A 12,350-nucleotide genomic window follows, 5' to 3' on the forward strand; every position below is an offset into this window, starting at 1 on the left:
AAAGAGAACTTTTTTTTTTTTTGAGACGGAGTCTTGCTCTGTTGCCATACTGGAGTACAGTGGCGCAATCTTGGCTCACTGCAACTTCCACCTCTGGGGTCCAAGCGATTCTCCTGCCTCAGCCTCCCAAGTAGCTGGTAGCTGGGACTACAGGTACGCACCACCCCGCCCAGCTAATTTTTGTACTTTACTTAGTAGAGATGGGATTTCACCATGTTGGCAGGACAGTCTGGATCTCTTGACCTAGTGATCCACCTGCCTTGGCCTCCCAAAGTGCTGGGATTACAGGCGTGAGCCACCGTGCCCAGCCTCCGGCCTAATTTTTGTATTGTAATAGAGATGAGGTTTTACCATATTGGCCAGGCTTGTCTCAAACTCCTGACCTCAGGTGATCCACCCACCTTGGCCTTCCAAAGTGCTATGATTATAGGGGTGAGCCACCACTTCCAGCCTACACTTCTTTTTTTAAATTAATTTTTTGAAATAGAGACGAGATCTCATTTTGTTGCTTAGCCTGGTCTTGAACTCATAGGCTCAAGCAGTCCTTTCTGCCTCAGCCTCTCGAATAGCTGGGATTACAGGTGCTAAAATTCAGGGATTATAGCGGTAAGCCACCCTGCCCAGCCTTGAACTTCTGTTAGCAGTGTATGGGAATACCAATTTCTCCTTAACCCTATCTTTGACTATTTGATGGATAAAACATAGTTTCTTAGTATAGCTTTTTTTGGTTTCTCTTAAGAATGAGCAGGAACGTGTGGTCAAGTGTTTTTTTGTTTTTTTTGTTTTTTTTTTTTGGTGAATGTGTTTGTTTATATTAACTCCATTCCTATTGGGCTTTTTATATCCCATTGATTGTAAGATTCTATGTATATTTGCTAAGTTAACCTTTTGTGATATGAATTAGATGGAGTAGCATCTATCAATATCCTATGGTTTCTGGATTTATTATTTATTTGAGACGGGATCTTGCTCTGTCCCCAGGCTGGAGTATAGTGGCATGATCATAGCTCACTGCAGGCTCCATCTCCTGGGCTCAAGCGATTTTCCCACATCAATCTCTGGAGTAGCTGGGACTGGAGGCATACACCACCATGCCCAGCTCATTTTGTTTTTGGTAGAGACAGGTCTTGCTGTGTTGCCCAGATTGGTTTTGAGCTCCTGAGCTCAAGCAGTCCTCCCACCTTGGTCTCAAAATGTTGGGATTACAGGAGAGAGCCACTTCACCCAGTCTGATTTCTGGATTTTGAAAGGCCTTCTCTAGATAATTACTAAGTAATTTTTCTATGATTTCCTCTAGTACTTTGCTGGTTTCATACTCATTCTAAAAATTCATAATTTTTTTTTAAGGACATCAGAAATCCAGATTAAGTCATAGCTTCATAGTTTTACATGTAGTGACTACTAGAATTAACATTTTAAAAAGTAACTGGATCAGGCCTGGCACGGTGGCTCACACCTGTAATCCCAGCACTCTGGGAGGCTGAGGCCGGAGGATCAGTTGAGGTGTTTGTCAAGGTCAGGAGTTTGAGAATAGCCTGGCCAACATGGTGAAACCTCCTGTCTACTAAAAATATAGAAATCAGCCAGGCATGGTAGCAGGCACCTGTAATCCCAGCTACTTTGGAGGCTGAGGCAGGAGAATCACTTGAACCTGGTAGTCGGAGGTTGCAGCGAGCCGAGATGGCGTCACTGCACTCCAGCCTGGGTCAAAGAGTAAGACGCCGTCTCAAAAAAACAACTGGATCAGACATACCTATTGCTCAGATAGGACGTGAACATTCGTCTATAATTTTTGTTCTAATCCAGTAGTCCTCAGAGCATGGTTCCAGAAACCATGTGTGTCACCTAGGGAATGTGTCATCTGGGCAATTGTTAGAAATGCAGATTCTTGAACCTTACCTGAAATCTTCTGACTCAGAAACTGCAGGGGGTGGAGTTCAAACTGTTTAACAGCTCTCCAGATGGTTTGCATACAGACTAAAATTTGAGAAACATTGCGTTAATTCATTTTTTTTCCAACTGCACCAGTACTGCCCTAGTTCAATCTCTTTTCTATTTGCCTAGGCCTCTGCTAAGCAAGAAGTAAATTTATCACAGATAAATAGTGTTTTTACTGGTTCTTTGCTTTTTATGGTATTCAAAGAATCTTTTATATTGCAGTGATAGTGTATGAAAAGGAAATTTGATTATATTTTTAGTGACTCCTGACTTCAGAATAAAAAATGTTAAACTTTAGGTTGGCATCAAAAGTAAATGGTCTGGCTGCTGTGTACCTGTCCGACTTTGTAGCTTTGTTCCTGGTTACATTTTGGGATAGAAAGTGGGAGGAGGAAAGTTTAGAAAAATGATTGTCCTGTTCCTGGACTCTACATGATATATAAAGAAATGTTCTTAAAAATAGAGAGGAATTAAGCTTTAATAATAGACACTGACAATTGACTTATTTTTTTTAGAGATGAGGGTCTTGCTATGCTGCACAGGCTGGATTAAACCACATAGGCGGAAGCTATTATCCCACCTTAGCCTCTGGAATATTTGGGAGTATCCATGTGTGCTGTATCCACCACATCCAGCTGACAGTTGCCTTATTTGTGACTTAGTTTATCCAATTAAAACTAGCTCTTACCAAATGGATGTTTAAAAGATACTAGAAAATTGCTTGGAGTCCTTAAAGGAATTTGATGGCAGCATAGTGTGGGAGGAGTGAATTAGGAAGATAAATGGTAATCAAAACATTTCTAGGCTGAGCACAGTGGGTCACGCCTGTAATCCTAGCACTTTGGGAGGCCAGGACGGGTGGATCACCTGAAGTCAGGAGTTCAAGACTAGGTGAGCAAGAGTCCTATCTCAAAAAAAAAATTTTTTTTCTTTTCTAATTTTGATGAGAAATTAGAAACCCACAGATCCAAGAATCTGCAAACCCAAGCAAAAGAAATGTGAAGAAAACCACATGTAATCAAATTGTACACTATAATTAAATTGCTGAAAACCAGCAATAAAAAAAAAATGCAAAATCAGGCAAATGAAAAACCACATTACAAACAGAATCAGGGCTGAATTCTGTTTTTTGGCCCCGCCCCTGGTTAATGTATAAGCAGGACTTTTTTTTTTGTTTGAGACTTATTGCCCAGGCTGGAGTGCCATGGCATGATTTTGGCCCACCGCAACCTCTGCCTCCCAGGTTCAAGCAGTTCTCCTGCCTCAGCCTCCCAAGTAGCTGGGATTACAGGCATGAGCCACCACGCCTGGCTAATTTTGTATTTTTAGCAGAGATGGGGCTTCTCCATGTTGGTCAGGCTGGTCTCAAACTCCTGATCTCAGGCGATCCCGCCCTCTTCAGCCTCCCAGAGTGCAAGGATTACAGGTGTGAGCCACTGTGCCCGGCTATTTTTGTTTTTTAAATCAAATTTTTTTTTTTTTGAGATGGAGTTTCGCTCTTGTTGCCCAGACTTGAGTGCAATGGTGCGATCTCGGCTCACTGCAACCTCCACCTCCTGGGTTCAGGCAATTCTCCTGCCTCAGCCTCCTGAGTAGCTGGGATTACAGGCATGCGCCACCATGCCCAGCTAATTTTTTGTATTTTTAGTAGAGACGGGGTTTCACCATGTTGACCAGGATGGTCTCGATCTCTTGACCTCGTGATCCACCCGCCTCGGCCTCCCAAAGTGCTGGGATTACAGGCGTGAGCCACCGCGCCTGGCCCTTTAATCAATTTTTTTTTCCCCAGAGTCTTTCCATGTTATCCAGGCTGGAGTGCAGTGGCTCTTCACAGGCAACATGCACTACATCCTTGAACTCTTGACTCCAAATAATCCTTCCGCCTCGGCTTCCCTGGCACCCTCCATTTTTTTTTGAGTCTTTGTCTCTTCTTTTAGACTAGTTTCTAGTGCTATGTTTTTAGGTTTGTAAATTTTTCTTTTAATTAGGTTCTAATTTATTGTTCATCCTATCAGGTATATTTTCATCTCTAAAAGTTTGACTTTTAGAGTTTAAAATATCTTTTGTTTCTCTATTCTTTTCTCTTAACTTTGTGAGCTTGTGGGATATATTTATAACTAAATATATCTACATCATCTATATAATTTCTGGATCTGTTTCTATTGTGCTTATTTTTGTTTGTTTTTTTGTTTTTTGAGACAGAGTGTCACTGTCGCCCAGGCTGGAGTGTGATGGTGCGATCTCAGCTCACTGCAACTTCTACATCCCGGGTTCAAGTGATTCTCCTGTCTCAGCCTCCCTAGTAGCTGGGAATACAGCTGCCATTCCCAGCTAGTTTTTTGTACTTCAGTAGAGACAGGGTTTCACCATGTTGCCCAGGCTGATCACTAACTCCTGAGCTCAGACAGTCCACCTGCCTGGGCCTCCCAAAGTGCCAGGATTACAGGCGTGAGCCACTGCGTCCAGCCTGTTTAGTTTTTTAAAAGGCAGTCTCAGTGTATTGCCCAGGCTGGAGTGCAGTGGCTTGATCATGGCTTCCTGCAGCTTTGACCTCTTGGGCTCAAGGAATCTTCCCACCACAGCCTCCTGAGTAGCTGGAACTATGGGCACATGCCACCATGCCTGGCTAATTTTATTTTTTGTATAGATAGATAAAATTTAAAACCGTTTATTTTTTGTATAAATACAAAGACCATGTTGTCCAGGCTTGTGTCGAACTCCTGGGCTGAAGTGATCCTCCAAGTGAAGCCATCCAAAGTGTGGGGATTACAGGTATGAGCCACTATGCCTGCCTAATTATTTTCTCTACAGGTTTGACTTTCTGTTTCATTTGTTTCCCTGGTAATTTTTTTTTTGGAGCGGGAGGGAGATATCAGACATTATGAAATTTGTTATTGGTTGCTGGATGTTTTGTTTCTTTGGATATATTTTAGCTTTGTTCTAGGATGGTTATTTGGAAATAGTTCAATCCTTTTGAGGTTTTTAAGTTTTCTTTAGGCAGATCTGGAATACTCTTTTGTACTAATTTGGCTCCATTACTAAAGCACTACTTTCTGCTCTTGATGTTGGGATTATTTTAGAACCTTTGTGAATCCTGAGGTTTCATCTACTCCTTTCTGGTGTTTGTCTTTCAGTTTTCAGTAGTTTTCTCATGCAGTAAGCTGATTAAAACCTAGCCATAGACTGAGGGGACCCTCTGTAGATCTCTGGAGGTTGTTCGCTCTCTTCTCTCTACTTACTCTGTTCTACAAATTCTAGCCACCTTGGTCTTTCTAAACTGTCTCCTCAATTTGGTGAGATTGTTGGATTCTGTTTGGGTCTGCCTGTATGCTGTGGATAAAACTCCACAAGGTAAGCTGGGATAGTCATTAGGCTCACCTCATGCGCCTCACTGTCTCTGAGATCACTGTTGTGGGCTACTAGTTGTTCAGTGTTTCCAATATTTCACGTATTTCGGCTATTTTTCTAGTTGTCTGAGTTAGAAGGGTGAATCCTGTCCAGTTACATCCATCGTGGCTAGCTAAATAGTATTGTATTACAGTCTCACTGATATAGGCACAAAATATTTTGGATTTTTTTGGGAGGGGTGTGCGGAGGAACGGAGTCTCACTCTGTCACCCAGAGTGGAGTACAGTGGTATGATCTTGGCTCACTGCAACCTCTGCCTCTCAGGTTCAAGCAATTCTCCTTCCTTAGCCTCCGGAGTAGCTGGCATTACAGGCACTTGCCACCATGCCCAGCTAATTTTTATATTGTTAGAAGAGGTGGGTTTTCGCCGTGTTGGCCAGGCTGGTCTCGAACTCCTGATCTCAGGTGATCCACCTGCCTCAGTCTCCCTAAAGTGTTGGGAATATAGGTGTGAGCCGCTGCACCTGGCCACATTTTGGGTATTCTTGTTGCCAGTGGTGCCTGAATGTTTGTAGTGCATGTACACTATTATAATGTTTATTTTTAGTATTCAAACTCTTAACTTGGACATTTGTGATACATTGTGTGGTTCACAGACTAGTGTTGGCTTGCTACTGGTCTGCAAAGAGATAAGTACAAAAGTTTGGAGTAAGCATTTAGAAACAAAGCAATTTGACATCTCCCTGACATTGTATTTTTAAAAACCTACGGTAACAGACTAGAAATAAAATACTTAGTTCTTTAACCACAGGTAGTTTGAGAAGCTCTGTGCTAGACCACTTGGTCAAAATGACTCCTTAATAAAACTATTTGACATAAATAACTGGCTGTGACAGAGTTTGTAGGTAAGGATCGAAGACCATTTCAAGATTTAGGCAAATGGCCCAGATAGCTTACTTAACCTGTAGCTGAAAGCACTGCCTGCCCTGCCCTTTAAGTTGTTCCTCATCCCTGTGGGTATAGCTGTGAAGTTACTACTTATTTTCAGCCCTAGATATTTGAATGAGTAAGAATTATATATATATATATATTTTTTTTTTTTTAAAGAATCACATAGTCACAGACTTAGAAGGGACCTTGGGGCCAACCATTCCAACTCTCTACATGGTACTCATATTTTGAAATACCCTCATCAGGTGGTATCCTACTCTTTGATTAAAACTGATGGGCACATTTTACCTTATTGTTTAGTCTTTCTCCATTTAAAGAGCTCTAAGTGTTTAAAAGCTCTTTATTATAATAAGATGACTTCCCCATGACTTTTACACACTGGTCTTGGTTCTGCCATCTGGTGCCACATACAATGGATGATAGCTGGAGACAGTCATCATTCCCCTAAATATTCTCTTCTCCACCCTAAATGACTGAAGTCCTTCTTTAGCATGTTCCTGTATCCAAGATTGCTTATCTCTGGATAAGCTTATTTTTCTTTGCAAAGATGGAATGAGGATTAGAGCACAATAGGGTGTGAGCTTAAGCCCAGGAGGCAGAGGTTACAGTGAGCTGAGATTGCACCACCGCACTCCAGCCTGGGTGACAGAGTGAGACCATGTCAAAAAAGAAAGAGAGGAAGGAAGGAAGAAAAAGAAAGGAAGGAGGGAAGGGAGGAAAGAAGGAAGGAAGAAAGGAAGGAAAGAAAACAGTACACTCAAGAGCTGGACCTATCTCTTTCTGTGTTCTATGCAATATATTTCTATCGGTGCCCCTACAATCACATTGTTTTTTGTCCGCCTCCCTCAGCTTGCTTTATATTCCTCTTGAAATCAACATTGAAATCCCCTAAGATTTTTTTCCCCAGGCTTTGATATTTAGCTGTTCTTCCCTGATTCTGCATATATGTAGCTAGTTTTTTCGGCATAGGAGTAGGACTTCATGAAGATTCTTCTTAAAATAGGCCTATTGTACCATTCTGTTGAGACTTTTTATATCCTGACTCTATCACTAAATATATTTACTGTTGCCACTGGCTCCACATTGGCTGCAACCTTTATAAACAGTCCTTGAGTCCTTTCTTAAAATTGTTGAGAAAACACTTGAGCATAAAACGGTGAAAATGAGATCATGAGAAAGCTATAAATTCTTACTGTAACATTTTGACCTCCTATTAATGTTAAAATTAAAAAAAAATTTTTTTTAATGGTTTTTTCTTATTGCATTTTAGGTTTTGGGGTACATGTGAAGAACATGCAAGATTGTTGCATAGGTACACACATAGCAGCGTGATTTGCTGCCTTCCTCCCCTTCATCTATGTCTGGCATTTCTCCCCAACTCCCCACCCCCTGCTGTCCCTCCCCTATTTCCCTCCTACAGACCCCAGTGTGTGATGCTCCCCTTCCTGTGTCCATGTGTTCTCATTATTCAACACCCGCCTATAAGTGAGAACACGCGGTGTTTGATTTTCTGTTCTTGTGTCAGTTTTCTGAGGATGATGGTTTCCAGGTTCATCCATGTCCCTACAAAGGACACAAACTCATCGTTTTTGATGGCTGCATAATATTTCATGGTGTATATGTGCCACATTTTCCCTGTCCAGTCTACCATTGATGGGCATTTGGGTTGGTTCCAGGTGTTTGCTATTGTGAACTGTGCTGCAATGAACATTCGTGTGCATGTGTCCTTATAGTAGAACGATTTATAATCCTTTGGATATATACCCAGTAATGGGATTGCTGGGTCAAATGAAGTTTCTATGACTAGGGCCTTGAGGAATTGCCACAGTGTCTTCCACAATGGTTGAACTAATTTACACCCCCACCAACAGTGTAAAAGTGTTCCTATTTCTCCACATCCTCTCCAGCATCTGTTGTCTCCAGATTTTTTAATGATCACCATTGTAACTGGCGTGAGATGGTATCTCAATGTAGTTTTGATTTGTATTTCTCTAATGACCAGTGATGATGAGCATTTTTTCACGTTTGTTGGCCTCATATATGTCATCTTTTGTAAAATGTCTGTTCATATCCTTCGCCCACTTTTGAATGGGCTTGTTTGCTTTTTTCTTGTAAATCTGTTTTAGTTCTTCGTAAATTCTGGATATCAGCCCTTTGTCAGATGGGTAGACCGCAAAAATTTTTTCCCATTCTGTTGGTTGCCAATTCACTCTAATGACTGTTTCTTTTGCCGTGCAGAAGCTGTGGAGTTTGATTAGGTCCCATTTGTCTATTTTGGCTTTTTTTGCCAATGCTTTTGGTGTTTTGGTCATGAAGTCCTTGCCTACACCTATGTCCTGAATGGTTTTGCCTAGATATTCTTCTAGGGTTTTTATGGTGTTAGGTCTTATGTTTAAGTCTTTAATCCATCTGGAGTTAATTTTAGTGTAAGGCGTCAGGAAGGGGTCCAGTTTCTGCTTTCTGCACATGGCTAGCCAGTCCTCCCAACACGATTTATTAAACAGAGAATCCTTTCCCCATTGCTTGTTTTTGTCAGGTTTGTCAAAGATCAGATGGTTGTAGATATGTTGTGTTGTCTCTGAGGCCTCTGTTCTGTTCCATTGGTCTGTATCTCTTGTTTTGGTACCAGTACCATGCTGTTTTGATTACTGTAGCCTTATAGTATAGTTTGAAGTCTGGTAGTGTGATGCCTCCCGCTTTGTTCTTTTTGCTTAGAATTGACTTGGCTATGCTGGCTCTCTTTTGGTTCCATATGAAGTTTAAGGTGTTTTTTTCCAGATCTGTGAAGAAAGACATTGGTAGCTTGATGGGGATAGCGTTGAATCTGTAAATTACTTTGGGTAGTATGGCCATTTTCACGATATTGATTCTGAATTAAATTTGATAAGGTAAGTAAGTAAATAATACTTGGGTATTTAATAAGTGACAGCTCTTTTATTTTTTATTTTCAGGCTTAATAATTGCCTCCAGTTTTACCTTTTTCCCCCCTTAATTTTTTATTGCAGAATTGAAGATGTTCCTGCTCCTTCTACATCTGCAGATAAAGTAGAGAGGTAAGATTATTCACATGGTACAATTAGATTTGTATCTGAAACATAAACTAAGAACAATATAACATGAGAACAGTTTCGTTTTTATTTTTTAATTAATTTTTTTTTTTTTTTTTTTTAAATAGAGGTGGGATCTCTCTTTCTTGCTCAGGCTGAAGTGCAGTGTGTTGTCCGGGCTCACAATAACCTTGAACTCCTGGGTTTAAGCAATCCTCCTACCTCAACCCCTGAGTAGCTAGGACAACAGGCACATACCACTACACTTGGCTCACTTTAAATTTTTTGGAGAGATGGGATCTTGCTATGTTGCCAAGGTTGGTCTCAAAACTCCTAGCCTCAAGCAGTTCTCCTTGCCTCAGCCTTCCAAAGTTTAGGATTATAGCTTTGAACTACCAGGCTGGTCTCACGTACTTCCTTGTGACTTTTCTATCTTGATATGACTGTTTTTTTTTTGTTGTTGTTTGTTTGTTTGTTTGTTTTCTTAATCTCAGATGTACACCTGCAGAGTTACTTTTATTTTTGGGGGGTTGTGGGGAGATGGAGTTTCACTCTTGTTGCCCAGGCTGGAGTGCAATGGCGCAACCTCCACTTTCCCGGTTCAGGTGGTTCTCCTGCCTCAGCCTCCCAAATAGCTGGGATTACAGGCATGTGTCACCATGCCCGTCTGATACTGTATTTTTAGTAGAGACAGGGTTTCTCCATGTTGGTCAGGCTGGTCTCGAACTCCTGGCCTCAGATCATTCCCCCGCCTTGGCCTCCCAAAGTGCTGGGATTACAGGCGTGAGCCACTGCACCCGGCCCATGGCTATGTTTCTTTATCAGAAGTGGGCATAGCAATTAACTAAAAAGCTTACCCAAAAGGTAGATGTTAGGTTGCATCCCTAGAGATTTTTGTTAATGTTTTAGTTTTTATAACAGGGTCTTATTCTGTTACCCAAGCTGGAGTGCAGTGATGTGATCATAGCGCACCACCACCTTTGACTCCTGGACTAAAGGGATTCTTCTGCCTTAGCCTCTTGAGTAGTTGGATAGGCAGGCACCACCACATCTGGCCATTTTATTTTCTTTGAGACGGATTCTTGCTCTGTCGCCCAGGCTGGAATGCAGTGGTGCAATCTTGGCTCACTGCAACCTCCGCCTCCTTGGATCAAGCAATTCTCGCACCTCAGTGTCCCAAGTAGCTGGGATTACAGGTATGCACCATCACTCCCTGCTAATTTTTTGTATTTTTGGTAGAGACAGGCTCTCATCTTGTTGGCCTGGCTGGTCTTGAACTCCTGACCTCAAGTGATCCACTTGACTTGGCCTCCCAAAGAACTGGGATTACAGGCGTGAGCTACCATGCCCAGTCTATTTATTTTTGAGATGAAGTTTCACTCTTGTTGTCCAGGCTGGAGTGCAGTGACGCAATCTTGGCTTACTGCAGTCTCCGTTTCCTGGGTTCAAGTGATTTTCCTGCCTCAGTCTCCTGAGTAGCTCGATTTACAGGTGGGCCCCACCAAATCCAGCCAATTTTTTGTATTTTTAGTAGACATGGGGTTTCACCATGTTGACTAGGCTGGTCTTGAACTCCTGACCTCAGGTCATCTGCCCACCTTGGCCTCCCAGTGTTGGGATTACAGGCGTGGACCACTGTACCTGGCTGAATTATTTTATTTTTTAAAGTGGAGTCTTGGTTTGTTGGCCAGGCTGGTCTCCAGCCTGGACTCCAGCAATCCCCCTGCCCTGACTTCCCAAAGTATTCGGATTAGAAACCTGATCTACCATGCCCAGCTGATTTTATTTGTTAAGCTTGAGATAAAGTCTTGGTGTCTTTGTTATGGAGAATCTTTCTGATTAAGATGGAGAATTATTACTGTTTCTGTTTAAACCTTGTGCAGAATATCTTAAAAATACTTTTATCTTTTTTGGAGACGGAGTACAATGGCATGATCTCGGCTCAGTGCAACCTCCGCTTACCGGGTTCAAGTGATTCTCCTGCCTCAGCCTCCTGAGTAGTTGAGATTACAGGCACCCACCACCTCACCCGGCTAATATTGTTTTTATTTTTTTCCTTCTCCGAGAGTGGGTCTTGTTCTGTTGCCCAGGCTAGAGTACAGTGGCATGATCTTGACTCACTGCAACCTCTGCTTCCTGAGTTCAAGCAGTTCTCCTGCCAAGCCTATGGAGTAGCTGGGATTACAGGCGCCTGCCACCATGCCCAACTAATTTTTGTTTTTTTTTTTTTTGAGATGGAGTCCTGTTCTGTTGCCAGGCGCCAGGCTGGAGTGCAGTGGTGTGATCTCAGCTCACTGCACCCTCCACCTCCTGGGTTCAAGCAATTCTCTTGCCTCAGCCTCCCGAGTAGCTGGGACTACAGGCGTGTGTCACCACGCCCAACTAATTTTTGTATTGTTAGTAGAGACAGAGTTTCACCGTGTTGGCCAGGATGGTCTTGATCTCTTGACCTTGTGATCCACCCACCTTGGCCTCCTAAAGTGCTGGGATTACAGGTGTGAGCTACCGCGCCCTGCCTGATTTTTGTGTTTTTAGTAGAGACAGTGTTTCATCATTGTGGCCTGGCTGTTCTTGGGCTGCTGACCTCATGATCTGCCCACCTTGGCCTCCCTGAGTGCTGGGATTACAGGGGTGAGCCATCATGTCCAGCTGTAATTTTTGTATTTTCAGTAGAGACAGGGTTTCTCCATGTTGGCCAGGCTGGTCTCGAACCCCTGATCTCAGGTGATCCACCCGCCTTAGCCTCCCAAAGTGTTGGGATTACAGGTGTGAGCCACTGCACCTGGCCACAAATACATTTTTTAAGTTTCCATATGGTCTTGTGTTTTTCATGTTTGAAATCCAGTTATCATCTTGGTTATTTAACCCTTTTCCTTTTTGCCCCAAGAATATATGCTAGTGGTGCTTGGGGCTGCAGCATTTACCCAGTGATAACTGCCACAAGATAGCTCCCCTTAATTGTTATTTTCACATCACTGTAATACATTGATTTTGGAAAAAAAGACATCATTCTATTTATAGCACTGTTTTTAGTAGTTGTATTTTCATTTACAGAATATAGTAATT

General features: G+C 42.3%; 1 protein-coding gene across 5 annotated transcripts in view; it reads left to right on the top strand.

Annotated features, from left to right (window-relative positions):
- LOC108312759 (nuclear autoantigenic sperm protein) overlaps positions 1 to 12,350 on the top strand; it is a 53,130-nt gene that overhangs the window by 14,821 nt on the left and 25,959 nt on the right. For 4 of the 5 annotated variants that reach the window (XM_017540843.2, XM_017540841.2, XM_017540845.2 and 1 more), the window contains exon 2: positions 9,243 to 9,290. The exons of the other annotated variant lie outside the window; for it this stretch is intronic. Coding sequence is in view for 2 of the 4 variants with exons in the window: in XM_017540841.2 (XP_017396330.1) it covers positions 9,243 to 9,290 (48 nt within the window). In the remaining 2 variants the exon portion in view is untranslated. The remainder of the gene's footprint in view (positions 1 to 9,242; positions 9,291 to 12,350) is intronic. 5 annotated transcript variants of the gene reach the window in all.

The sequence above is a fragment of the Cebus imitator genome, unplaced genomic scaffold (genome assembly GCF_001604975.1).
Source record: "Cebus imitator isolate Cc_AM_T3 unplaced genomic scaffold, Cebus_imitator-1.0 Scaffold129, whole genome shotgun sequence".
Classification (NCBI taxonomy): Eukaryota; Metazoa; Chordata; class Mammalia; order Primates; family Cebidae; genus Cebus; species Cebus imitator.